At 49.9% G+C, this 25,969-nt stretch overlaps 1 protein-coding gene across 2 annotated transcripts; it reads left to right on the forward strand.

Moving 5' to 3' along the window:
- The first annotated feature begins 725 nt into the window (after positions 1-725).
- On the forward strand, positions 726-22,046 carry CLDN14 (claudin 14). Of its 2 annotated transcripts, none has more exons than XM_003927632.3 (2): positions 726-1,346; positions 20,888-22,046. In XM_003927632.3, the coding sequence occupies exon 2, from the start codon at positions 20,968-20,970 to the stop codon at positions 21,685-21,687; it is 720 nt and encodes a 239-aa protein (XP_003927681.1). In that variant the 5' UTR covers positions 726-1,346; positions 20,888-20,967; the 3' UTR covers positions 21,688-22,046. The 2 variants fall into 2 exon arrangements, with proteins under 2 accessions (XP_003927681.1, XP_010336590.1); XM_010338288.3 differs by lacking the exon at positions 726-1,346 and adding an exon at positions 1,616-2,465.
- Positions 22,047-25,969: the final 3,923 nt, after the last annotated feature.

Consider the following 25,969-nt stretch of genomic DNA (forward strand, 5'->3'; position numbering starts at 1 on the left):
CTTTTTATTAAGCACCAACCACAGCCAGGCGGATTGGTACACACTGTGGAAGACACACAGAAGCCCAAGTAAGTCCCTGGCCCCGGAGCATCCGCGGTGGGCTCAGTGAGGAAGGGGCAGAAATGCTTGTCATGTTAAATCCGTGATTCCCAGCACACTTCTGAATTCCAGAATCGCCCACAGCAATTTTCAAATTAGAAAAAGAGAGGGGATTCATGCCCTGAGAGGGTCCCCAAACCTCGAAGCTACTAAGGATGCTGGCTTTTGGCTACACATTCCCACCAAGAGATTTAATCTTACAATTTTCAAGGCCAAACATCTCATAATCACTGAATCACAACTGAAAGGGCTGGAAGCATTCCCAGCCCAGCCCAGTTCCCTCAGCCACCCCTGGGTGCTGCCCTCCCTTCCAGCAGAACTCTCCCCAGCCCTGCTGGACATCTCTCTCAAGCAAATGTCTTGACCTTCCAGGAAAGCCACCTTCTTCCATCAGCAGTGGCTTCACTGCCTCTTATCTCCAAGTCATAGCAAATTGTCCGTCGTTCCACGCTGTGCTCCTTGACCCATGCAGCTCCGCAGTCCACCGACTGACCTCCCGAATCACCCACAGCTTCAATTGTAGGAAAAAGAAAACAAACGGAAGCAGTTGCTTGTTGCTCAGAATCGACCGGCATGCATCTAGGGCCCATAGCAACCTGAAGGCCGAGAAGCTGAGTTGCTCAATATCAGAAGAGCCCAAAGCAGTGTGGGGACAACCGCCAGGTAGTGGCTTAGAGGATACAGTCGCTGTGAGCGGGTGATCAGAGCACAGGAGGGAATGAGCTGTAGATTTTTAGTAATCTACAAGAATCAGGCAGTTCCAGGGCACAGGGATGTGAGTGTGAACAGCCAATGGACCCAGAGCAGAGAGCAGGCGAGGCGTGGGGCTGGACTAGGGACGCCCTGCAACCCTGCCAGGCTGAGTAGGGGAGGCTTGATCCTGAGGGCGTGTTAGGAAGGAGATGCCCAGGTTCTGATGTATCACACATTCTTCTTCCACCATGCAATGATATTTCTGGTTGGTCTTGAATGTCTGCCCTAGCCAAGCCACCCCCTCTCATGCTGGTTAAACAAGTGGCACGTGTGCCCACGCAGACCGTTCTAAGGAACAGTGTAATTGTCTAGACAATTTTCTCTCAAATACTCCGTCCTGGAAGTGACCGGTCGGCAGAAGAGGGAAGGCAGGAGGGTGACAGCGTCCCTGCTAAGTCCTGTTGAGCATGGCAGCTGGAGTCCAGCCAGGCTCCAGAGCGGCTCCAGCTGGCAAGGGACCTGAGCGGGCCGATGGGACTCGAGGTTCTCTGTGTGTGAGTTTGGGGTGAAGCTGTGGATGTGGGTGGGCAGGGTTGGGGTTGACAGTCATCCGTTTCGGAAGCCCTAAGGCCCGGCCTGTTAGATGTATATGCGACCAGGGGTTGCAGCATTCTCCAGGGGAAGGGATCGTGCTGGCCCCTGAAGGAAAGGCAGCTGCAGGCTGCGCTGGGTGGCCCCCAGGGCCCCGAGCGGCCGACATGAGGGCAGCCAGGCTCCTAATGAGCCAGGAAGGACAATAATCCGGTTCTTGAGTGTCTGACAGAACTCTTTCATTGCTTACTGGGCCTGTTTGGGAGCGAGGACTGAATCTGTTGAGGGTTTTGAGGTCATGAGTCAGCTCCGGGAGCTCAGTGCCGCTGCGCGCTTCTGTCTGCTGGGACTCCCTCGTTTTTCTGCAAAGAGGGCCAGGCAGAGGGTTCCAAGTTCCCAGACTTGAGGACATTCTCCTCCTCCCTAAATACACCCCTGCCCCCCAACACGCACACATACTGGCATGGCAGAAGGGCTGGGAAAGCAGTCTCTCTCAATAAGGGAAAAAATTGGGCTGGAGAGGAGAAAGGCCATGGAATTTGAGACATGAGTGAATCTTTCAATCCCCGTAGTAATTCTCCGCATCCCAACAGCTGCCATGGCTTCCCAGGATGGGCAGGCAGGACCCAGGTGAAACAGAAAAGGAACCGGGATTAGTGAGTGTGAACAGCCAATGGACCCAGAGCAGAGAGGGTCCCCAAACCGTGAAGTGCTGTCCTCACTGACTTTCACTGGGTGCTGGCTTTAACTCCTGCCACATTCAAGGCCACACAGCTCTTGATCACCGGCTTTCGGTTTTGAAGTCTTGGGAAACCAGAGGACAGCTCATTATCACGTGCTCCCGGGGCTGGCCCGGGGTCTGCTGTGAAAAGATGCTGCAATCTGAGCTCAGCACTCAGGCCCGTCTCTCAGTCAGCTCACTGGGGTTGGAGACAGGCTCATCTGATAGGACGATAAAACTTCAGAGCACACGCCTTGCATTTGCTGGTATCCTTCCCAAAAGGCTTGCTGGCTTTTACACAGATTATCTCAGCATCTTCTAGCTGTCTCTGGGGAGGAGCTGCTCTGATGTCGACGGTCAGGTGAGTAATAGGCTGAGCAGGTTGCCCAAGATTAGTCAGACTTCAAGCCAGCGCCAGCCTTCATCCTTATCTGGCTCCAATCTGATTGGCAAATCCCAAGCTTACTGTGTTTTATTTACCCAACTGTATAAGGGGTTCGATGCTTCTTAAGACATCTACAGAAAAATCTATAAAAACGAAGAAACGTAGATTCTTCCTTTGGTGCTATGAAAATGTTACTGTTGGTTGGGCGTGGTGGCTCACCCCTGTAATCCCAGCACTTTGGGTGGCCCCAGCCAGGTGGATCATGAGGTCAGGAGTCTGAGACCAGTCTGACCAAGATGGTGAAACCCCGTCTCTACTAAAAATACAAAAATTAACCAGGCGAGGTGGGCGGGGGGGTGGGGAACCTGTAATCCCAGCTACCGGGGAGGCCGAGGCTTGAACCTGGGAGGCAGAGGTTGCAGTGAGCTGAGACCGCACCACTGCACTCCAGCCTGAGTGACAGAGCAAGATTCTGTCTCAAGAAAGAAAGAAAGAAAGAAAGAAAGAAAGAAAGAAAGAAAGAAAGAGAAAGAAAGAAAGAAAGAAAGAAAGGAAAGAAAGAAAGAAAGGAAAGAAAGAAAGAAAGAAAGAAAGAAAGAAAGAAAGAAAGAAAGAAAGAAAGAAAGAAAACATTACTAGTAACTATTTCCTGTTTTCCAGTTAGTTTTTTTTTTTTTTTTTTGGTAAAGATCAATAAAATGGAATATGTTCATTTTTGTTTTAAAAAATCATCCTGTTGCCTATGTATCAAAAAAGATCTTTCATGACGCCAGTAAGAAGTCTAAAAGTCTGGTTTACAAGGCTAGTACCGGTGTATTTTTAAAGTGCAGGTGGTCAGCCTTGTCAGTTCACGAATGATTCTGGGCATTTTCAAACTCAAACGTTCCTCCTTCCAGCTGATCTGTGGATTCTTCACTCACAGCATTAGCAGGACAGGTGGCTGACAGGGCCATGGACTTTTCACTGGGTGGCCAGCAGCAACATCGTGTGGAGAATTTTCTACTCTGGGCCATTTGCTGGGAGGGCTCCTGGGCCTGAGCTGCTACAGCCTCCTTCTCTCCGTCTTCTCACTCTGTGAAAAGAAGGACGAGAGAAGCTGAGGTTCATTCACTTACCTGGTCCACTTCATTCCCAGGAGGAGTGTCAGGGGGACCTGCCAGGGTCAGCGGAAGCTCTGAGCTGAGTCCCTTGTGCAAAGAGGCAAGCCACTCAGTGGCAGCTGTTCCCTTCTAGGCCTGGAAGGGCGTGTGCTCATCTACAGCTTCCTTGGAAGACGAAAGAAACAAAAACAGATTTAGAACGGCAGGTCTGTTTCCACTGGCGGCCACTCTTGGGCACAGGAGACCAGCAAGAGCTTTGTTTTCAAAAGGCTCTTCCGGCTGGGCATGGTGGCTCACACCTGTAATCCCAGCACTTTGGGAGGCCAAGGCGGGTAGATGGTGAAACCCCATCTATACTAAAAATACAAAAATTACCCGGGTGTGGTGGCTCACGCCTGTGATCTCAGCTACTCGGGAGGCTGAAGTAGGAGAATCACTTGAACCCGGGAGGCGGAGATTGCAGTGAGCCAAGACTGCACCACTACACTCCAGCCTGGGCAACAGAGGCAGACTCTGTCTCAAAAAGAAAAAAAAAAAAAAACTCTTCCATTGCAGACATTCACAGAGGCATCTGGGCTACACTTGAATGAAGGAAAAGTAAACATATGAAACCTTTTTTTTTTTTTGAGATGGAGTCTTGTACTATTGCCATGGCACGATCTTGGCTCACTGCAACATTCACCTCCCAGGTTCAAGTGATTCTCCTTGCCTCAGCCTCCCAAGTACTGGGATTACAGGCACCCACCACCATGCCCGGCTAATTTTTTTGTATTTTTAGTAGAGACAGGGTTTCACTATGTTGGCTAGGCTGGTTTCAAACTCCTGACCTCGTGATCTGCCTGCCTCGGCCTCCCAAAGTGCTGGGATTACCGGCATGAGTCACCACACCCGGCCAAAACCACATTTTTGATTCTACGGAACACTGTAAGAGTGTCTCTGTTCCTCTCAACCTCTAACTTAATGCACTCATTGTTTTAAGGGGGGGAATCTCAATGTCCAGTTCCTGGCATGTCCACAGTAGGCAGGGCCAGCTTCATGGGCACGTGACCCATGCAGTCACAGGGAGCCCCGTGCTCAGAAGGGCTGGCACTTGGCTTGACGTTCTGCAGACACCATCTTGACATTCTTAATAATTTTTGAACAAAGGGTTCTGTATTTTCATTTTGCACTGGGTTCTGCAAATTACCTAGCCAGTCTTGAGAGCAGGCAAAGGTAACCTAAAGGGCCTGATAGTCTTCAGAGAAATGCACAGCCTGGCCACCGTGTATCCGTCTAAAGGCTAAGCCGCACCCACCATGCACTACTTTATCTGCAAGGCCTTTGCCTGCACAAGGATTTCTGCCATCTGAAATCTCATACCTGACCCAAGTAATTCTAAACATCTTGGTGTCAAAGTATCATAGGCTTTCCTGGAATACTGACCCAATCATATTCTCACCACTGCAAGTGTATGCTTTGGGGCCAGGGCCAAGAGTTTTGTTCTTAAAGGTCCTCCATGAAAATATAAATGCCTGTGGGGTAATTTCTTGGCCACATTAATAATGAGGGAGACTCAGTGGTCGTAAGGGGCTGGGGTCCTGGGAAGAGAACCCAGGCTGTAAGAACAGGCTTCCCTGGGACTCTGGGAAGGTGGGAGCCAGATGGCAGCAAGATAAATAAAGAACGCTCCACGTTTTTCTAGATGGGGAAGGCAGGGATCACATAGGGGAAAGTAAGGTTGTAGCGGAAGAAGAGGATCTCAAAGGGAATGGGAGAGCCTAGCCTTATGGGTGGGTGCGACCATATTCCCGGGACAGGCCAGGCACAGCTGTCCCCATCTCAGGAGTTCCCAGAGACAGCCTGCAGTCGGCGAGCAGGCCCACTAGAACACACATCTGAACTCTGACTCTCCGTTAAACTCTTTTGGACTCTTTAAAGCTCCTGATAGGACCAGCCAGGTGCGGTGGCTCGTGCCTGTAATCCCAGCACTTTGAGGGGGCGGATCATGAGGTCAGGAGATCCAGACCATCCTAGCTAACACGGTGAAACTTTGTTGCTACTAAACATCTTAAAAAAATTAGCCGAGCATGGTGTCACTAGCCTTTAGTCCCAGCTGCTTGGGAGGCTGAGGCAGGAGAATCACTTGAACCCAGAAGGCAGAGGTGTGGTGAACTGAGATCACACTATTGCACTCCAGCTTGGGAAAAAGAGCAAACCACTGTCTCAAAAAAAAAAAAAAAAAAGCTCCTAATAGGACTTTTAAAAGTTACATCAGGCCAGGTATGGTGGGAGGCCAAGGCACGCAGATCATTTGAGGTCGGGAGTTCGAGATCAGCCTGACCAACATGGTGAAACCCTGTCTCTACCTTAGCTAGGCATGATGGCACATGCCTATAATACCAGCTATGGGGAGGGCTGAGGCAGGAGAATCGCTTAAACCCAGGAGACAGAGGTTGCAGTGAGCCAAGCACACCACTGCACTCCAGCCTGGGCAACAGAGCGAGACTCTGTCTCAAAACAATAAAATATAATAATAAAAGTGACATCTGTGAAGCCAGTGGGGCTGGATGCAGTGGCTCACACCTGCAGTCCCAGCTACTCAGAGGTGGGAAGATCACTTGAGCTCAGGAGGTCGAGACTGCAGGGAGCTATGATCGCACCACTGCACTCCAGCCGGGCCCATGGAGCGAGAACCTATCTTTCAAATAGAAATAAAATAATATTTAATGAAATGAACAAGCCAGTGGTTCTCAAACCTGGCTGCACATCAGAATCACCTGGTATGGGAGAGGAGCTCAAACCTTCCCGCACATGGACCCCACCCGGGTCAGTGAATCAGACTCTCCTGAGATGGCCAGGGCATCCGGATCTTTCTAAAGCTCTCTGAGGGCTGCGGATACCACAGGAGGCCGGAGAGCCACTGATCCAGGTGACTTTTCCAGGCTGCACGGACCCTCCTTATGTCCTCGTGCCCGTCTGTCCCAGCTTCGACTCCACGGCCCGCCATGATGTTCATTCCTCTGCGTGCACACGTGTTTCCCTTGGCTGTCTGCCTGCATCATTTTCCCCTAGGAAAACCCCCACCAAGTCCAGCCCAGCCCTTTGTCCTCTTGGGACCCTTGCAGTGCAGCCGCCGGTGGTGGGAGAGGCCGCCCGGCGCGACGGTCTGTCGGTACCCCCAGGACCACTCGCCCCACCTGCACCCGGCACTGACCAGCACTTGGCCCCTTGACTTGGTCCAGGCCTGCCGTCATTCTCCTGGATGACCATGGTCTCCTTCTCTGTGCTCAAGCCTCCCACACCTCCTCCCGGATCTCCTGTCTCAAGACGTCACGTTGCTTCTTACCTCCCTGAGAAATTGGAGCAATCTCAGAAAGTGTGTTAGTGCCCGCTGCCACATCCCCCAGCCTCCTCTCCCGCCCCCTCTCCCATTCTGGAGTGCGCTCTCCACATGCTGCTCACAGCCCATCTCTCCCTGTGAGCTCAGGATCCCTGCTGTCACTACACGTTTCCCCCCTCACTGGACCATCTCCTCGGGCATGCAAACATGCCTCCGTCTCTCATCTCCAAAACAACAGCAAAACAGGAGCCCTCTCTTGCCTACACATCCTGCTGGCAGAGGCTGCTCACTCTTTGGGTTTGTTTTTCTGTTGTCGATGCTGTTCTGGGCAGCAGGGATGGCAATTGCCTGGGCTCCCTTGAGGAGTCTGGCAAAGCTGATGTATTCTTCTCAGCACAATATTTTTAAGTGTGTAACAGAACACATGGCATGCAGGATTATAAAGGAAGTGAATTATATCAAAGCACAGTTATCAAAATATTTTAGCGCAATGTTGTTCCCAGTAATGCATGACCTTCTTTATTAATGCATTACATTATGAGATCTAACAAGGGGCTTATGAGTACCATTTGAAATCTTGACAATGGTAAATGTTCTTTGTAGGTATCTGCAACACCTGTAACGCGATGCAAAATATCATGATCTCTATTGCTGATGAAGGCAGAGGCACTGGTCATATTGCTGGAGGCGGCTGCCTCCATTCAGGATTGAAGGAAATGCTTGTGGTCAGTGAGAGGTCAATGAAATAGAAGACGTCACTCTTTTTCCTGGCTGTGTTGAGAGATACCCTGAAGTCTGTGGGCCCTGGTTCCCGTCCTAAAACTGTTGCTTCATTTCCTGATGCCCCTGGACGGTTCAAGTTCTTGAAAGAGTTCTCTGGGCTCATTCTCTCCCGTCCCTCTGTCCCTATTGTCTCTTGAACCCACTCCAGTCAACTCCACCGAAACTGAGCCTATCAAGGTCTCCGATTTCCTTCATGTCGCTGCTCCAGCAGTCACTCTTCAGAGCCCAGATGACTTGATCCATCAGATGACTTGACTGGACGCAGTCGATTGCCCTCTCCAACATGGAGCTCTGTCCCTACTCACCAGCCTCGGGGTTGACGCTTCACTATCAGCCACTCCTGTAGCCCATGGCTGGCTCCTCTTCACCTCCCTCCCCTCATCCCTCCCCTGACGTTGGAGGGTTCCTGGAATCAGCCCTGGGGCCCCTGCTCTTCCCTATCTAACACTCCCTCCTAGGAGCCTCTATCCATCTTTTAATCCCATCTCCAAGCTGTGGAGACACAAAAGACTTCTCCAGTTCCGTTCCTCCCTGAACCCTGCACCTATATATCCAACCATGGTTTCCCAGCTGGGTGGGCACAGACATCTCAAATTCAACACGTCCAAAACAAAATTCCTTTCTTCTGCCCTTCATCCTTGGTATCAGTCAGAGTTCTCCAGAGAAACAGAACCAGTAGGATGTGTATCTATATAAAAAGAGATCTCTTAATTGTAAGGAACTGGCTCACATGACTGTCAAGGCTGGTAAGTCCAAAATCTGCAGGGTGGCCCAGGCACAGTGGCTCACACCTGTAATTCCAACACTTTAGGAGCCCAAGGCTGGAGGATTGCTTGAGCCCAGGAGTTACTTTTCAACATAGTGGGACCGCCATCTCTATAAAACATTTTTAAAAATTAGCCAGGCATGGTGGCACAGGCCTATTAAATTTTATTTTATAGATGGGATCTTGCTATATTGCCCAGGCTGGTCTTGAGTCTGAGAAGTCAAGACCAGCCTGGACAATATAGCAAGACCCCATCTATAAAATAAAATTCTGCAGGGCAGGCTAGCTGTCTGGAGACCCAGGATCGCTGAAACTGCAGTTTGTCAGAAGGCAGCCTGCTATAGAGCTGAGAAGGGCTGATGTTTCCAATAAAAGCCAAACACAGTCTGCTGGAGAAAGCTTTCTTGCTTGGGAGAGGAGGGGGGCTGCATGTTACGGACTAAACATTTGCATTCCCACGGCCAGGCGCAGTAGCTCACGCCTGTAATCTCAGCACACTGGGAGGTTGAGGCGGGTGGATCGCCTGAGGTCAGGAGTTTGAGACCAGCCTGGTCAATATGGTGAAATCCTGTCTCTACTAAAAATACAAAAATTAGCTGGATGTAGTGGCAGGCATCTGTAATCCCAGCTACTTGGGAAGCTGGGGCAGGAGAATCACTTGAACCTGGAAGGTGGAGGTTGCAGTGAGCAGAGATTGCACCAATGCTCTCTAGCCTGGGCAACAAAGTGAAGACTCTGTCTCGAAAAAATATATATATATATATTTTTTTAATTTGCATTCTCCCAAAATTCTTACATTGGAGCCCTAACTCCCAATCTGATAGTATTTGGAGATGGGGCCTTTGGGAGGTCATTAGGGTTTGATGAGGTCAAGAGGGTGGGCACCCTCATGATATTTGTGCTCTAAAAAGAAGGGAAAAAGAAAGACTTCTTTCTGCCTGCGTGCAAAGGTCACGTGAATTTCTACCAGGAACCAAAGCACCCAGAACCTTGATCTTGGACTTTCCAGCCTCCAGAATTGTGAGAAAACAAATTTCTGTGGCTTAATTCAGCAAGTCTATGGTATTTTGCTGTGGCAGCCTGAGCTGACGAAGATACCAGTCTTTTTTGTGTGTTCCAGGCTGGCCTTCACCTGATTGGGTGTGGCCCGCCCACATTCTGGAGGGCAGAATTTCAGTATTAACCTCGTCAAAACACTAACCTAATAGAAACCCAGAGAACAGTGTTCAATCGCAGATCTGGGCACCCCACAATTCAGCCAAGTTCACACATTAAATTGATCATCACACCCTCCAAACCTAGATCTCGAATCCTCTTCAAGCTCTCAATAAATGGCAACTCCATTCTTCCAGTTGCCCAAGACAGTAACGTCAGGCACCTGCATTTCACACCCCCCAGCTAAACCATCAGCACATTCTGCCAGCCTCACCTGAATGAAGAAACTGACCTTTTCCTGGCACCCACCTCTGTCTCCGCCACCTTGGCCCCGCCTCCCGGCATCTGTTACCTGAATGATCACAAGAACCTCTTGCTTGGTCTCCCTAGTTTCAGCCCAGATGTAGCCTTGGACAAGTTATGTAACCGTTCTATGCCTCAGTTTCCCTACCTGTAAATAAGGATGGCAACACGCACCTTGAGATTTGTTTAAGAATTAAATGCCCATGGAAGCACTTAGCATGTGTTTGGACTATCATAAACACTCTGTAACTTTAACTGTGACTGTTTTTACTCTCATGATGTACAACTAACAGCTTTGGAGCACCTGGGCTTCAAAGGCTAACTTGACAGAGAATGAGTTTGAAACCTCACGTTTAATAGTATTTTCCTTAGCATTAGAAAATCTTAGCCTTGGCCGGGCGCGGTGGCTCAAGCCTGTAATCCCAGCACTTTGGGAGGCTGAGGCGGGTGGATCACGAGGTCAAGAAATCGAGACCATCCTGGTCAATATGGTGAAACCCCGTCTCTACAAAAATACAAAAAATTAGCTGGGCATGGTGGCATGTGCCTGTAATCCCAGCTACTCAGGAGGCTGAGGCAAGAGAATTGCCTGAACCCAGGAGGCGGAGGTTGCGGTGAGCCGAGATCGCGCCATTGCACTCCAGCCTGGGTAACAAGAGCGAAACTCCGTCTCAAAAAAAAAAAAAGAAAGAAAATCTTAGCCTTATGTTTTCATTTGCCATCAAATTTTAATCACGGCAATTTATTGCCAGTTCAATAATTTTCAGAGGCTTACAAAATTCATGGAATAGTTATCTTATTCATGAAGGTTTTCAGCCAGTTGTGACAATGTCCTATTGCTTGCTTGGGGATTTTTCTTGTTTTGTTTTGTTTTGTTTTTCTATTTTGATGTAAGTCCTGACTAATGGGGGAACCCAGAGGGCTCTGCTGGATTTCCAAGGCAAAGCCTCAGCAGGCTTCTGAGTCACCTCATTCAAATCTGGACTCTGCCCCAAATTTGGGCTTTTATGGTCTATGAAACCAAGACATGTTGACTTAAGAAAACCAGACATCCAGCCTGAAAAGGTCAGTCACCAATTTGGGTGCAGCCCAGCCAATTGCACACAAGCTGGAGACGTGACTCTCCAAACTCTGTGAGCTATGAGAATTCACACACTTTTTATGTCTGGAGAAGCTGAGTCATTTGATGACAATTACTGTATGGGTTACTTACTATAGATTGTGTTTGTGCTTGAATTTTCAGATTTGCAGGGGGCTTTCCAGATTCTTCTTTCTCCACGTCCTCTACCTTATCCTTGGGTTTTGTCCTGCATACTTTGGGACATGAAGCTAGCCATGGCTTTGATTTTTGTATTTATCTTTCTTTTTTCTTTTCTTTTCTTTCTTTCTTTTTTTCTTTTTTTTTTTTTTTTGAGACAGGGTCTTGCTCTGTTGCCAGGCTAGAGTACAGTGGTGCAATCATGGCTCACTGTAGCCTCAGCCTCCTGGGATCAAGTGACTCTCCCACACAGCACCCAACATAGCTGGGAATACAGGCACGCACCACCATGCCCAGATAATTTTTTTTATTATTATTATTATTTTTTTTTTTTGGTAGAGACAGGGTCTCACTATGTTGCTCAAACTGGCCTTGAACTCCTGAAATCATGCAATCCCTCCTGACTTGGTCTGCCAAATGTTGAGATTACAGGTGTGAGTCACTGCACCCGGCCTGTTTTTATCAATGACAAATATGAAGACACCAGATCACGCTCAATGCCTGTCCTGGAAGGAGACCCAGTTCTCATAATCAGAGATGAGGTTTCTTCATTTGTTTGTTTTTTGCGATACGATGTGGCTCTCTCCCCCAGGCTGGAGTACGGTGGCACAATCTCTGCTTCTTGCAACCCACCCCTCCCAGGCTGAAGCCATCCTCCCATGTCAGCCTCCAAAATGGCTGGGATAACAGGCTTGAACCACCATGCCCAGCTAATATTTTTTTATTTTTAGTAGAGTCGGGGTTTCACCATGTTGACCAGGCTGGTCCTGAACTCCTGAGCTCAAGTGATCCTCCCACCTCGGCCTCCCAAGGTGCTGGGATTATAGGCGTGTGCCATGGTGCCCGGCCAAGCGTTTTTTCTGTAATTCTCCCTGCTGCCATTCAGCCCGTCTGCTGGGTGTGTTTCCTACAGCTGCCACAACAAAGCACCACAAACTGGAAAGCCCGAAACAACGTGATTCTGGAGGCTGGAAGCAGGAAACTTGGGTGTGGGCAGGCTGGTTCCTTCCAGGCCTGTGAGGGAGCATCTGCCCCGGGCCTCCCCCTGGGCCTCTGAGGGTTGCTGGCCATCCTGCGCTTTCCTTGGCTTGGTAACTTCTCATTCCACCCTCTGCCTCCATCTGCACGCGTTCTTTCTCTTTCCGTCTTCACGTGCCAAGCCTCATGTAAGCACAGCAATCCTATCAGTTTAGGATCCACACTATTTTAATATGACCTCATCGTAATTAATTGTATCTGCAATGACCCTATTTCCAAATAAGGTCAATTCTGAGGCACTGGGGAGAGGGAAGGACTTCAACATGTCTCTTTTGGGGGAACAGGTCAATCCATAGCATCCCCTAGATAAAGTGTGCCCAGAGAACACTTAACCATTAGTCATCTAATAATCAGTTAAAGCTTTAGGAAATATGTTTATGTCCACCTGGGTTTTGAGGGTTTTTATTTTTTGTTTTACTTTTCTAGTATCTTTGCTCTCAGATGGCAAGTTTTTTATCACCTACACCTTGAAAAATGAAAAACAACAACATAGCAAAGCTGCCTATCTTGTCAGGAAAAATCGCTCTGAACAGGCACCAATGTTTTTAAGTAAATGAAATTCAATCATTTCATTTTTAAATGTTGATCTACTGCATTTTAGGCCGGGCGTGGTGGCTCATGCCTGTAATCCCAGCATTTTAGGAGGCTGAAGCGGGTGAATCACAAGGTCAGGAGTTTGAGACCAGCCTGGCCAGTATGGTGAAACTCTGTCTCTACTAAAAATACAAAAAAAAAAAAAAATTAGCTGAGTGTGGTTATGCATCCTGTAATCCCAGCTACCTGGGAGGCTGAGGCAGGAGACTTGCTTGAACCTGGGAAGCAGAGGTTACAGTGAGCCAAGATCACACCACTGCACTCCAGCCAGGGTGACAGAGTGAGAATCCATCTCAAAAAATAAAATGTTCGTCTGCTGCATTTTAAGTGAATTATAATGAACTTTGGTGCCTTGAAATGAGAGAGATAATGCCTCCAGAAAGGGTTTTAAATGTTTGTGATGACTTAAGTTTGTAGCTTTCAATAGGTCATTCAACCTTACTGAGTTGAAAATAGCCTCTGTAACCATTTAACCACATACCATGGTTTTCATTTGTGTTAACATAAACTTTTCCTCAAATCAGTTCTTATTATAAAAAAGAGATTCCTTCATCCAAAAGGGAGGGGAGGAATTCATGGAACATGTCATTTCTGTATGCTTTTGAGTAGGATACTTCACATTTGTTTTCCTGAATCACAACAGCAAACAGTAGCTATGATGATAGTAATAAGTCGTGGTCATGTAAGTACCCTGTCTCTGCCTCTCATGGAAAGACCGTGTGAAGGACTCCGTGGATGGCACAGAAAGTCCTCACACATTAAAAATACAGATGCCTGCCAGTCTGAAAAAAGAACCCAAGGAAAGTTAGAGAAAGTTTGGAATAGTAATGAAGAAAATTTTATTTTTAGAGCCAAAAACCCCACAGTACAGTGCATTTGAAATGAATATGAAATGGGTTTTCCAAGGAATCGGTTGGTCACTTTCTCATTCTTACATATTTGTGTAAGAAGATGTGCTAAAAATAGCCCCTCTAAAGTATCCCTAAGGTTTTTGAAAAGATACACATTTGTTTTGCAGGTTATTAAGAAACGCAGTGTCCAAGATGTCCTTAGGAAATGCTAGTTGAGGCCAGGCGCAGTGGCTCACACCTGTAATCCCAGCAGTTTGGGAGGCCAAGGCAGGTGGACCACCTGAGGCTGGGGGTTGGAGACCAGCCTGGCCAACAGAGTGAAACCACATCTCTACTAAAAATACAAAAATTAGCTGGATGTGGTTGTGGGGTCCTGTAATTCCAGCTACTCAGGAGCCTGAGGCAGGAGAATCGCTTGAATCTGGGAGGCAGAGGTTACGGTGAGCTGAGATCACACCACTGTACTCCAGCTGGGGCGACAGAGCAAGACAAGACTCTGTCTCAAAAAAAAAAAAGAAGAGAAGAGAAGAGAAGAGACAGGAGAGAAAAGAAGAGACAGAAGAGATGAGACGAGACGAGAAGAGAAAAGGAAATACCAGTTGAAGTTATTTCGTGCAGATACTTCATAGCATAAGAGCTACTTTCCTTTCTCTGTGTTGGGTAGTTTTGCTAATATGTCTCATCTAAATGAACCCAAATCTCCCTTGAGTTTATTTTTAGTTTTCAAATTCAAGCATTTATGATTTTGTTTATCTTGTTTTGTTTGAGACAGAGTCTCACTCTGTCACCCAGGCTGGAGTGCAGTGGTGCAATCTCAGCTCACTGCAACCTCCACCTCCTGAGTTTAAGTGATTCTCCTGCCTCAGCCTTCAGGAAGCTGGGATTACAGGGGTGCGTCACCACACCCAGCTAATTTTTGTATTTTTAGTGGAGAGGGAGTTTCACCATATTGGCCAGGCTGGCCTCGAACTCTCAGCCTCAAGTGACCTGCCCGCCTTGGCCTCCCAAAATGCTGGGATTACAGGTGTGAGACATTGCGCCCAGTCTAAAGCATTTGTGAAATAGCCAGACAATAAGGAAGAGGCCATTTGGTTGGAGTGACAACGAGGACATTCAGGTTTTTGAACCAGACATTTTCTTAAGTGGCTGATCATCCACATTGAAGCAACTACATTCTTTCAAGGGCCAATGACGATGTTCATTTGAAGGTGGCACTTCATTTTTCTCTAATGAGTTTACAGAAAGCAAATCAAGTTTTACGCTGTTTCTATAACGGACCCAACACCATGTCAGAGCATTTGGGGGCAGACGCGTACAATGGCTCGTTCCCAAACATCTCGAGAGCCACTCAGACCACACAACAGGCAAAAGGCACCGGTGGCTGCCACCTCCAATTCCCCACCTGCACAGTAGCGCTCAGGGCAATTCCAGATAAAGAAACTTCCACCATGCCTGGCTCATGCCCCAGCTCCCCACTGGCGACCAGCACCCCTCCCATCTGGGACTGACATTTCCCTCACCAGCGTGGGTAGTCAAGAGTCACAGAGCAATGCATGTCCAGAGAAAAGCTGGACATCACAGGGGCTGATTTTGCAAGGGATGAGGTGACAGCAGCAGGTGAGACTGCTGAGGGCTAAGGAGCGCAAGGGACTCAAACACCCCACCTGTCCACCGCTGTGCCCCTCCAAGAAGCCTGGTCTCATGCACAGGTCTCGTGTGCAGCATCCACTGCACTTACTTGACTCCTGCCACCTCCTTTACCAAAGAATAACTTGCGGTGAAATCACTTTGGCACAATCACTCGGACTTGGCAATGGTGAGATAGGGTGGGTCCCGTTCCACCCCTGCACCCCTCCAAGAATCCTGGATGGACAGAGCCCCAAGGACACACCCTGAAGAACTAGAGAAAGGACTTCAGATGATGGGACAAAGTGAAGAATGAAACAGACATGACCGGGGAGGGGGCAGTCAAGACGTGGGCTGGAAAGCAACATGTCCACCCCTCAGTCCCGGCCAGCCTATTCCCATAGCCATTGCTGTTGAAATAATGATTAATTTGGAGCTAAAGTTGATGCAGCTGGGGTCCAGGTGGGCCAGGAGGTGAGCCAAACGAGGGCACCCTACTGTGTGCTCCTGCTTTCTTAAAGAAAAACATAGCTCAGAGAAAGCAGAGAGAGACAACATCAACGTGTATATGAACACACACAAACCCTCTCTCTTCAGAGCTGGTGATCCTGAAACCAGAGCCAGTTGGAAGGGCCTATAGCACCTCTGGTGTTTCACAAGTGCCCTTCACAGATTTTCAAAATTCTTTACAGCTCTATCATTTTCTAGTACTCTCTCTGCTGGGGACGAAGCCGACCAAAACTCTAAGGTTTAATGACTGTGCGATTGGACTTTGAACTTGCATGGGGCCTGGAGCCTCTTTGTTTTGGCCAATTTCTTCCCTTTGGGATGGGGGTATTCACCCAATGCCTGCACCCTCATTGTATCTAGGAAGTAACTAATTTGCTTTTGATTTTGCAGGGTCATAGGCGAAGGGACTTGCCTTGTCTCAGATGAGACGTTAGGCTTGGACTTTCGAGTTAATTCTGGAATGAGTTAAGACCTTGGGGGACTGTTGGAAGGACATGATTGTGTTTTGAAATGTGAGGACGTGAGATTTGAGAGGGGCCAGGAGATTTGAGAGGGGCCGGAACATGAGATTGAGATGGGCAGAATAATATGGTTTGGCTGTGACCCCCGCCAAATCTTACCTTGGATTGTGGTTCCCACAATCCCCACGTGTTGTGGGGAGGGAGCTGGTGGGAGGTGGTTGAATCATGGGGGTGGCTTCCATCATGTTATTCTCCTCATAGTGAGTAAGTTCTCACAAGATCTGATGGTTTTATAAGAGGCTTCCCCTTTGGCTCGGTTCTCATTCTTCTCCTTCCTGCCGCCATGTAAAGAGGATGTGTTTGCTTCACCTTCTGCTAGGATTGTAAGTTTCCTGAGGCCTCCCAAGCCCTGTGGTACTGTGAGTCAATTAAACCTCTTTTCTTTATAAATTACCCAGCCTCAGACAGTTCTTTATAGCAGCACGAGAAAAAACTAATACAGCAACCCACTCTATCTCACCATTGCCAAGTCCAAGTGGTATGTCCAAGTGATTTTACTGCAAGTTGTTCTTTGGTAAAGGGAGTGGCGGGTGTGGGGGGGTCTCTAGTCAAGGAAGTTTAGCAGATGCTGCACATGAGACCTCTTCTGGGAAAGTCACAATGCTCACTGACACATTTCCAACTATGCCAAGTCCTACAGTCACCCAGGTTTTCTCAAACATATTTGACATTCATGTCCTCGACACAAGACATCCTGCAAATGCAGCATTCCAAGATGTGGTCATTGGGAAACTCAGCCCTAAATCCTGCTCTCGTGTGCAGCTAAGGCACGTACTCCCCACCCAGTATTGTGCTTTCAGGGTTTTGTGATGCCAAATGCAAGACCCAGCACTGATTCCTCTCATACATCTTGTTAGATTCTGCCTCCCCACCTCCACCCAGCCTGCTGAGGGCTTTCTGGAGCTTGATGCTTGGAACCCTGTTCTGGACCTGTATCTCTCTAGCAAATCTCTCTCTCTCTCTCTCTCTCTCTCTCTCTCTCTCTCTCTCTCTCACACACACACACACACACACACACACACACACGTGGCTACAGGAAAACAGTAGCCCACAGGTGAACACCACTTCAGCCCTGCAGGGGCTGCTCCTCCTGGGAGGCCAGGCTGGGCAAGTTCCTTCCTATACAAACAGCCCTGCAGGGCAGGGCACTTCTGGAGCATCAGGGAAGAATTTTATGTGGTTTCCAGGGAGATGCATTCAGTTAAAGTTATTTTTCCCTTGAAAGGCCCCAAAGTGAAAAGTAGTTGCAGGGAAGTTGAATTATTACCTAATGCCAGTAGCAGCTGCTGGTAAAAAAGAAGGAAAGGGGGTTGGGGAGCTGGTGTCTGGGAGTTGGGGGCTCATTAACACTCACTTCTTAAATTAGCAAATCCTTATACCATGAGTTTAAAAATAGCCGGCTAATGGTTTCTAAAATTAGCCATCATTGCTCTCCATAAATATTTAGACCTCCAATAAACCTCTGGTCCACCTGCCTAGCCTAATGGGCTTGGCTTTCATGCCACATTCTTTAGGATCCATATACTTCACAGTTGACCTTGACAGTGAGAGCCGCAAGAAGCCCCACTGTGCTTGGACCAGGGACATCCCGTGTGGCTGTCAGCCTGGAGGCAGCCTCAAAGCAGGGCAGGAAGGGATCTCAGAGGCCATTCGAAGATCTGGGCACCTGCAGAAGCCTCTGGTCCTGGTTTCCTTGGGACTGTCTTAGTTTCAGCACTGAAGCTCCCCGTCCTGGGCAGCCCCGCGGTCCCCAGCAGAGCAGGACCCATGGTTGCCCTGATCGCCTAAACCCCTGCACAAGGGGCAAGGCCGCTGTTCTAGGATCTCCGTGGGAAGGAGAATCGGTTGCTAACCCCACCCCTCAGCCCTCACACTGACTTCGGTCCTATCTCAGTGAGGCAGGTAGTGTTGAAAGGGGGGAAGACACCAAGGAGCACACTAGCCAGGCCAGGCATAGAATTTTCATCCTCTGCTCCTCGTTTCCCCATGTGTAAAACGGAGACGGTAACAGTCATGGCCGCATTAGGTTGCTAGGAATAAACTAGGACACGTGTCAGTGTTCAAACCGTGCTCAGCCCCTCAGCTGGTGCCATCAGTGTGCTCAGGGCGTAGTGTGGGTCCACCAGCACACCCTCTGGCTGTACATGTCAGGGTAGCCACCTTGGCCTTGGTGCCAGCTCCTCCCCCAAGGCAGTGACCACAAGGACGGCTGCCAGCAGGGACTGTGACGTTGTCCTCAGCCCCTGGACAGAATGAGTGCTTGCCGAGCGGAGGGAAGAAAGGCTTTGTGCAAAGCCAGCATTGTGCACGGTGCGTGTGGCAAATTCTGGGCTGTGACCAGTCATCCCAAACAGCAGCAGCAAAGCCTCCCTTAGCGTATCCGTCCATGCTCACACTGCAACCGGAGTCAAAGAACGACCTGAGCCTGGTAACTTATAAAGAAAAGAGGCTTCACTGGCTCGTGGTTCCACAAGCTGGATGGGAAGGATGACTTGGGAGGCCTTAGGAAACTTAGAATCTTGGTGGAAGGCAAAGGGGAAGCAGGCATGAGCCACACGGCCGGAGAAGGAGGGAGAGAGAGAGGGGAGCGGGGAGGTGCTGCTCGCTTTTAAACAAGCAGATCTCGCGAGAACTCACTATCACAAAAAGAGCAAGGGGGAGGTCTGCCCCATGACCCCTCCGCCTCCCACCCGGCCCTTCCTCCAGCCCTGGTGACTGCAATTCCACAAGAGATTTGGGTGGGGACACAAATCCGAACCCTCCCACCTGGACACCCCTCAGTCCACCGCGTGTCCTGTGAGGCACCACGTTGTTTTGTTCATGTTTATTTTTGTTTGTTCATCCACCAGGACAGAACCAATTACCTCCTACAATGCCAAGGCATTTAAACCCAGTATATGTTTTTAGATCAGCAAGATGATGGTTTAGACTCCCAGTGGAAGCATCAGTTATTAATTATTTATTCACCAAGTGATTTACATCTAGTAGGGGATTTATTTATTTGTTTTTCAAGACAGAGTCTCACTCTGTCACCCAGGCTGGAGTGCCGTGGCACAATCTAGGCTCACTGTAACCTCCGCCTCCCGGGTTCAAGTGATTCTCCTGCCTCAGCCTTCCAAGTAGCTAGGTGGTGGCATGCACTACCAATGCCCAGCTAATTTTTGTATTTTTAGTAGAGATGGGGTTTCACCATGTTGGCCAGGCTGGTCTCGAACTCCTGACCTCAAGTATCCACCTGCCTCGGTCTCCCAAAATGCTGGGATTACAGGCGTGAGCCACTGTGCACTGCTGGGCATTTCTTGACAATGTCCCAGGGTCTCATGGGCAGCACCCTTCGGCCACACCTTCCTGCCTGCAGCCTGCACAGCTTAAATGAGGCTCAGCCGTCTGCAGAAGAAGAAACAGGTTTTGCCTACTGAGTTCTTGGCCGCTGTGGGACACTGAACTGACTTGTCATCAGCAGAGATGTTTCCCTTTTTTTCCCTTCAGAATCAAAAAAGAGGCTGAGCCTCAGGTTGCCCACTGGGTGGTGCAGCCAGGGCCTAGGGCTTCGTAATTCTCTGTCTCATTGATTACCTTGCCCCCGGCAGGAGAGAAAAGCTAGTGGTGTCCACTCGAAACTTCCCCTTCCCTCCCTTTCCACCTTCATTCCTTCCTTTTTTCCCTTCCTCTCTCCTCCCTCCCTCCCTCCCTTCCTTTCCGTATTTCCCAGTGTCTTCTATATGCCTGGCCCTACATGGATGCTGAGTCCTTGTCCCCAAAAAGCGTCCTGGATTTTGGTATGCTAAGAATTCTTTAAAAGCCTTGGAAAGGGCTTGACATTCCCATATCCCTGAAAGCCAGGTAGCAGCCTCTGTCTTAGAACAAAGTCACCCTCAGACAGCCCTCACCAAGGACAACTGGACATAGCGAACGGGGAGCGTGGTGGGAGCGGAGGTCCGTGCCGGAGAGAAGGGATGCTGGCCTGGGGTCCTACCGCGGTTCCCAAAGAGCCGTGACCTTGGAAATTCCTGCCCCAGCATCAGCTGACAACCTCTAGGTCACATCCGGCTCTGGAATTCTGAAGGCAACATCTGACCTGCCCAGGGGACTAAAGCTCTCCCTGGCTGAGCGTGTGGGTGGGGAAGCTGCCCGCTTCAGAAAACCCCTCACCCTGACAATGGCGCAGGGCTGTTTTCTAAGTCGCAGCCGGCACACACCTTAACACTGTCGGTCCGAGGCGTGAATAGCGCGTGTTGATTTAACAACTGTTATTCCTGATTACTGATGAACAGAAGGACAGGAGATTCCAGTGCAGCAGCAGTGCTTAAGGGTAGACATAAGCAGAACTTCCCGCAGGCACTGAAGCCCTTCCCCGAGGCCAGCATCCGGCTGTCACCCTTCAGATCTTGCCTTTCCAGGAAAGCAGGTATTCTCCCACCCAGTGACGTCTCAGAAACTATTTTTGAGAACATGCTAATTGCCACACCAACTGCCTATGGAAAACTCGGTTTCGGTGACAGAAATAAGTGCACGAGATAATCTTTAACCCGTTTCCTTTCTCTCCCTGCTCCCGCCTCGCTCGGCTTCATTAGGGTTCCCGCCGGCGCCTGAGGAGCCACACGACCCCGAGGGCCCAGGGAGCTGCCCAGCTGGCCTAGGCAGGCAGCCGACCATGGCCAGCATGGCCGTGCAGCTCCTCGGCTTCCTGCTCAGCTTCCTGGGCATGGTGGGCACGCTGATCACCACCATCCTGCCACACTGGCGGAGGACGGCACACGTGGGCACCAACATCCTCACGGCCGTGTCCTACCTGAAGGGGCTCTGGATGGAGTGCGTGTGGCACAGCACGGGCATCTACCAGTGCCAGGTCTACCGCTCCCTGCTGGCGCTGCCCCAAGACCTCCAGGCTGCCCGTGCCCTCATGGTCATCTCCTGCCTGCTCTCGGGCATGGCCTGCGCCTGTGCCGTCATCGGGATGAAGTGTACACGCTGCGCCAAGGGCACGCCCGCCAAGACCACCTTCGCCATCCTCGGCGGCGCCCTCTTCATCCTGGCCGGCCTCCTGTGCATGGTGGCTGTCTCCTGGACCACCAACGACGTGGTGCAGAACTTCTACAACCCTCTGCTCCCCAGCAGCATGAAGTTCGAGATCGGCCAGGCCCTGTACCTGGGCTTCATCTCCTCGTCCCTCTCGCTCATCGGTGGCACCCTGCTTTGCCTGTCCTGCCAGGACGAGGCACCCTACCGGCCCTACCAGGCCCAGCCCAGGGCCACCACAGCCACCGTAACCACCGCCCCCGCCTACCAGCCACCAGCTGCCTACAAAGACAACCGGGCCCCCTCAGTGACCTCAGCCACACACAGCGGGTACAGGCTGAACGACTACGTGTGAGTCCCCATGGCCAGCTTCTCCCCAGGGCCGCGGCGGGCTGGGTCCCCTGTGGGAGTGTCGATGGAGGCAGGGGTTCTAGCACCAAATTTACTTCTAGGTGATTTTTGTATTCAAGGAAATAACGTGAACGCGAGGAAGCGTTTTTAGAGCGCAGGAACAGAGGTGAAATAAGAGGAGGAGAAAGCGCTCTGTACCAAAGACTGAAAAAAAATCCCATTTTTGTATTTATTATATGTATTTATGTGGGTGATTTGATAACAAGTTTAATACAGTCACTTGGGAGTTCGGTCAGTGGGGTTGGTTTGTGATCTAGGAATAAACCCTGTGGACACGGCTGTTTATGCGGACGGTGTCTGTTACTCTGTCTCCTAAGGTGCTGGTAACCACAGTGGGAGCCCGTGGGGGCTCAGGGTTGCAGAGCCATGCACCAGTGCTGACCACAGCACAAGGGAGTCCCGAATCGGACGCAGGGTGGGGATCTCAGGGACGGCGAGGCTGATCTCCATCTGTAAGATGCTTGAAAACGCTGGAGCTGCACCCCGGCTTGAACTCAGGGGCAGTGCTGGAGAGAAGGGGCTTCCTTGGAAAAAGACAGTTGCCAGAAGTCACAGAATAAGGACAGTGTCGGCCGGGCACGGTGGCTCACGCCTGTAATCCCAGCACTTTGGGAGGCCGAGGTGGGCGGATCACAAAGTCAAGAGATGGAGACCATCCTGACTAACATGGTGAAACCCCGTCTCTACTAAAAATACAAAAATTAGCTGGGTGTGGTGGCGCGTGCCTGTAATCCCAGCTACTCAGGAGGCTGAGGCAGGAGAATTGCTTGAACTCAGGAGGCGGAGGTTACAGTGAGCCGAGATCGCGCCATTGCACTCCAACCTGGTGCCTGGTGATGAAGCGAGACTCTGTCTCAAAATAAACAAATAAATAAATAAGGACAATGTCATTTTCTTCCCATGAGCAATAGGTCCCCACTGGTAAGAAAACAAGAGTCAGAAGGAAAAATGGGGCCACGTGCAGCGGCTCCCGCCTGTAATCCCAGCGCTGTGGGAGGCTGAGGCGGGTAGATCACTTGAAGTCAGGAGTTCAAGACCAGCCTGGTTAACATGGTGAAACCCTGTCTCTCCTAAAAACCCAAAAATCAGCCAGGCATGGTGGTGGGTGTCTGTAGTCCCAGCTACTCAGGAGGCTGAGGCAGGAAAATCACTTGAACTCAGAAGGCGAAGGTTGCAGTGAGCCGAGATTGCACCACTGAACTCCAGCCTGGGCAACAGCGTGAGACTCTGTCTCAAAAAATAAATAAATAAATAAGAGAGGGGAAAATGGAGTGAAACATGGCCGGTGTCTTAGCTTTCTAGGCTTTGGCAAAAAGCCCAGTTAGGACGCTGCTGGCCCCCAAGGGCCCCACGGGGACTTCGCTGGCTTCTTTTCTGGGGTGGCCAGTCCCGGCTGCCATGAGCGCAGGTCCTAGCATCTGTGGCTGTTCCTACAGCTGCAAAAAGTGTCTAGGGAGCGAGGGAGGCCTGACGACTCTGAGGACACCGCTGATCCCTGCTGGCTGTCATCTACGTCACATGGTGACACACACACCTCATCAGCCCAGGGAGCCCGGGCCTGTTTTCACGTACACGGGGGCTCCTGTCCTTGGCCCACTTCAGACAGCCTGAGTAGGTACTGTCACCTTCTGAATGTGAAAGGAAACAGCTCAGTCTGCGGAAGGGCTTGGCCTGAGACCTATACGCAGAGGAGCTGTGATGTGAAGTCTCTCGATCCTCAGGGGTCCGGGAGTCAGGGCTGCTCCCCGAATGCAGGGAAGAGCCGCAGTGGGTCAGTCGCAGGCATGCAGCCGGCGGGCCAGGCTCGCCCGTGTGAGCCTGCTGAGACCCTGGCTTCCATGCCAGGGAGGTTCTATACAGGGGTCAAGAGGCTTGAGAACTGGTATTGAAAGGGCAGGACGGGCCGCCCACAGCCTGGAGCCCTGGAAACCACCAGGTCTGAGGCCTGCTGATGCTCTCCTGACCTCCTGTGTCCTCCTGGCCTGACTGGGTCGGGCACCTGCTTCTCCACTGGCCAAGGCTCACACTGGTAACATGTGCCCACCGGCAGCCCTCTTCTGACTGCTTTAGGCTCTGCCATTTATACCTAAGAAACTACACTGTGATAAAATTTCTCAGGGGACTTCTAGCAATATTGAAGAGTAGAGGATTTAAGGAATGGCTGGCCACATACTTAAATATTTCTTTTTTGTTTGTTTGTTGTTTTGAGATGGAGTCTCACTCCGTCGCCCAGGCTGGAGTGCAATGGCGCAATCTCTGCTCACTGCAACCTCTGCCTCCCGGGTTCAAGCGATTCTCCTGCCTCAGCCTCCCAAGTAGCTGGGACTACAGGTGCACACCCCACACTCAGCTAATTTTTGTATTTTAAGTAGAGACAGGGTTTTACCATGTTGGCCAGGCTGGTCTCGAACTCCTGACCTCAGGTGATCCACCTGCCTCAGCCTCCCAAAGTGCTGGGATTACGGGAGTGAGCCACCACACCCCACCATGAAAAAATAACTTTTTCAAACTCTTTCTCTGAATTCTGTCACTACTAAAATATGGCTCCCTCTTCTCCTCAAGTAAAAGACTAGTAACAGTGATTACAATTTATTGATCATTTACTATGTATCAGACATACTTTTCATCTACTAATCTGATTGAATTAGATAAATAGTATTTTTTTCTTTTTAGTTTTCTGTTTTGTTTTTTTGAGACAGGGTCTTGTTCTGTCACCCAAGCTGGAGTGCAGTGACTCAATCACAGTTCAGTGCAGCCCGACCGCCGAGGCTCAAGCAATTCTCCCATCTCAGCCTCCCGAGTAGCTTAGATTACAGGGGTCTACCATCACACATCTGATTAATGTTATTTTTTTTTGGTAGACAGCGTCTCACTGTTTTTCCCTGGCTGATTTCCAAATCCTGGGCAGGCTCAAGCAATCCTCCTACCTCACAGCCTTCCAAAGTGCTGGGATTATAAGCGTGAGCCAATGTACCAGCTGAATATTATTCTTAACTCCATTTTACAAAGAAGGAAACTAAAGCACAAAGAGATCAAATTACTTGCCTAGCGTCACAGAGCAAGTGAGTAAAAGACCTGGGATTTGAACCCAGAGCAAGGGGTGAATACATTATCTCAAGTAGACACATGACCTATAGTCTAAGCACATTTATTTCCAGATTTTATCCAAATAACTCAGGGAATTGTTTCATGGCCATATGTGGCTCTTTACCGAACCATCATACTACAGAGCTTGTGTTAACTGGGTCCTAGCCGGATTGGATGAAAGGTGATGTCAGACCCAGAGGTCCAAGATGGAATCCCATGGGAAACAGGAAGTGGCACACCGGAAGGGATATGCGTGGCTCTGCCGTCCGACAGCTGGCCAGTTCAGACAGGAAGCTGACTGCGTAAGACCTTGGTTCCCACCCTCAGGAAGCAGGTGTTAGGAATGCGGCGCCTGGCTCCCCTTTCTCTCTGGCTGTCGCTGTTACTCAGATCCTTTGCGATCCCTTGGCCACGTTACAACCTTGGCCATGAGAGATGCCTGTATTCGCCCAAATCTTTGGGACTAAGATTTCTTAACCAAGGTTGTTTCAACAAAGCTTGATCTCCTGGTGGAGGTACAACGTACAACCCCACATTTCAGATTGCAAAGGGAACATGACTCCAACTCATGTGTTCCAGGAAATCGTTGTTACAGGCATAAATTTACAGCGTGACCCTTATGGATTCAGAAATGCTGCGTTTCTTTGTTTCTCTAAATCAAATCAAATTTGGCTCCAATTCAGAGAGATCTAAAGTCATTATGGGGGAAAAAATGCAGATTGAAGTCAACCACGTTTTCCGGTTCCCTTCCCCTGCATTGAGGGCGGGTCTCAGGGGCCCAGCACAAAGGGAGGCCCTAGACTTAGAAGGGATGGGGGACCGGTTTTCAGTCCTTGGGGGTCACCCTGGTTTCCCACTGACTGCCAGGCCTGATGCCTTCACAGCCTAGGAGCTCCCAGTGCTCCTTAACCCTCCCTGTGAATAGGCACTGGAATCTTCTACCCCGTAGAACCCTGGAGAGAAAGTAACTTTTTCCTAGGCAGTCTCTGGGAAGGCATTTCCCGAGATGGAGCCGCCCCTTCTATACTGAAAGCACCTGTTTCCCCTCTTGGACAGCACATCCTAATTGTTTCATGGATTTAGACTTTTGAAATCAAAAGCTTCTGAAATCTCCCAGAAATCCCACTTTCATGTCAACC

Source organism: Saimiri boliviensis, chromosome 18, assembly GCF_048565385.1.
Source record: "Saimiri boliviensis isolate mSaiBol1 chromosome 18, mSaiBol1.pri, whole genome shotgun sequence".
Lineage (NCBI taxonomy): Eukaryota > Metazoa > Chordata > Mammalia > Primates > Cebidae > Saimiri > Saimiri boliviensis.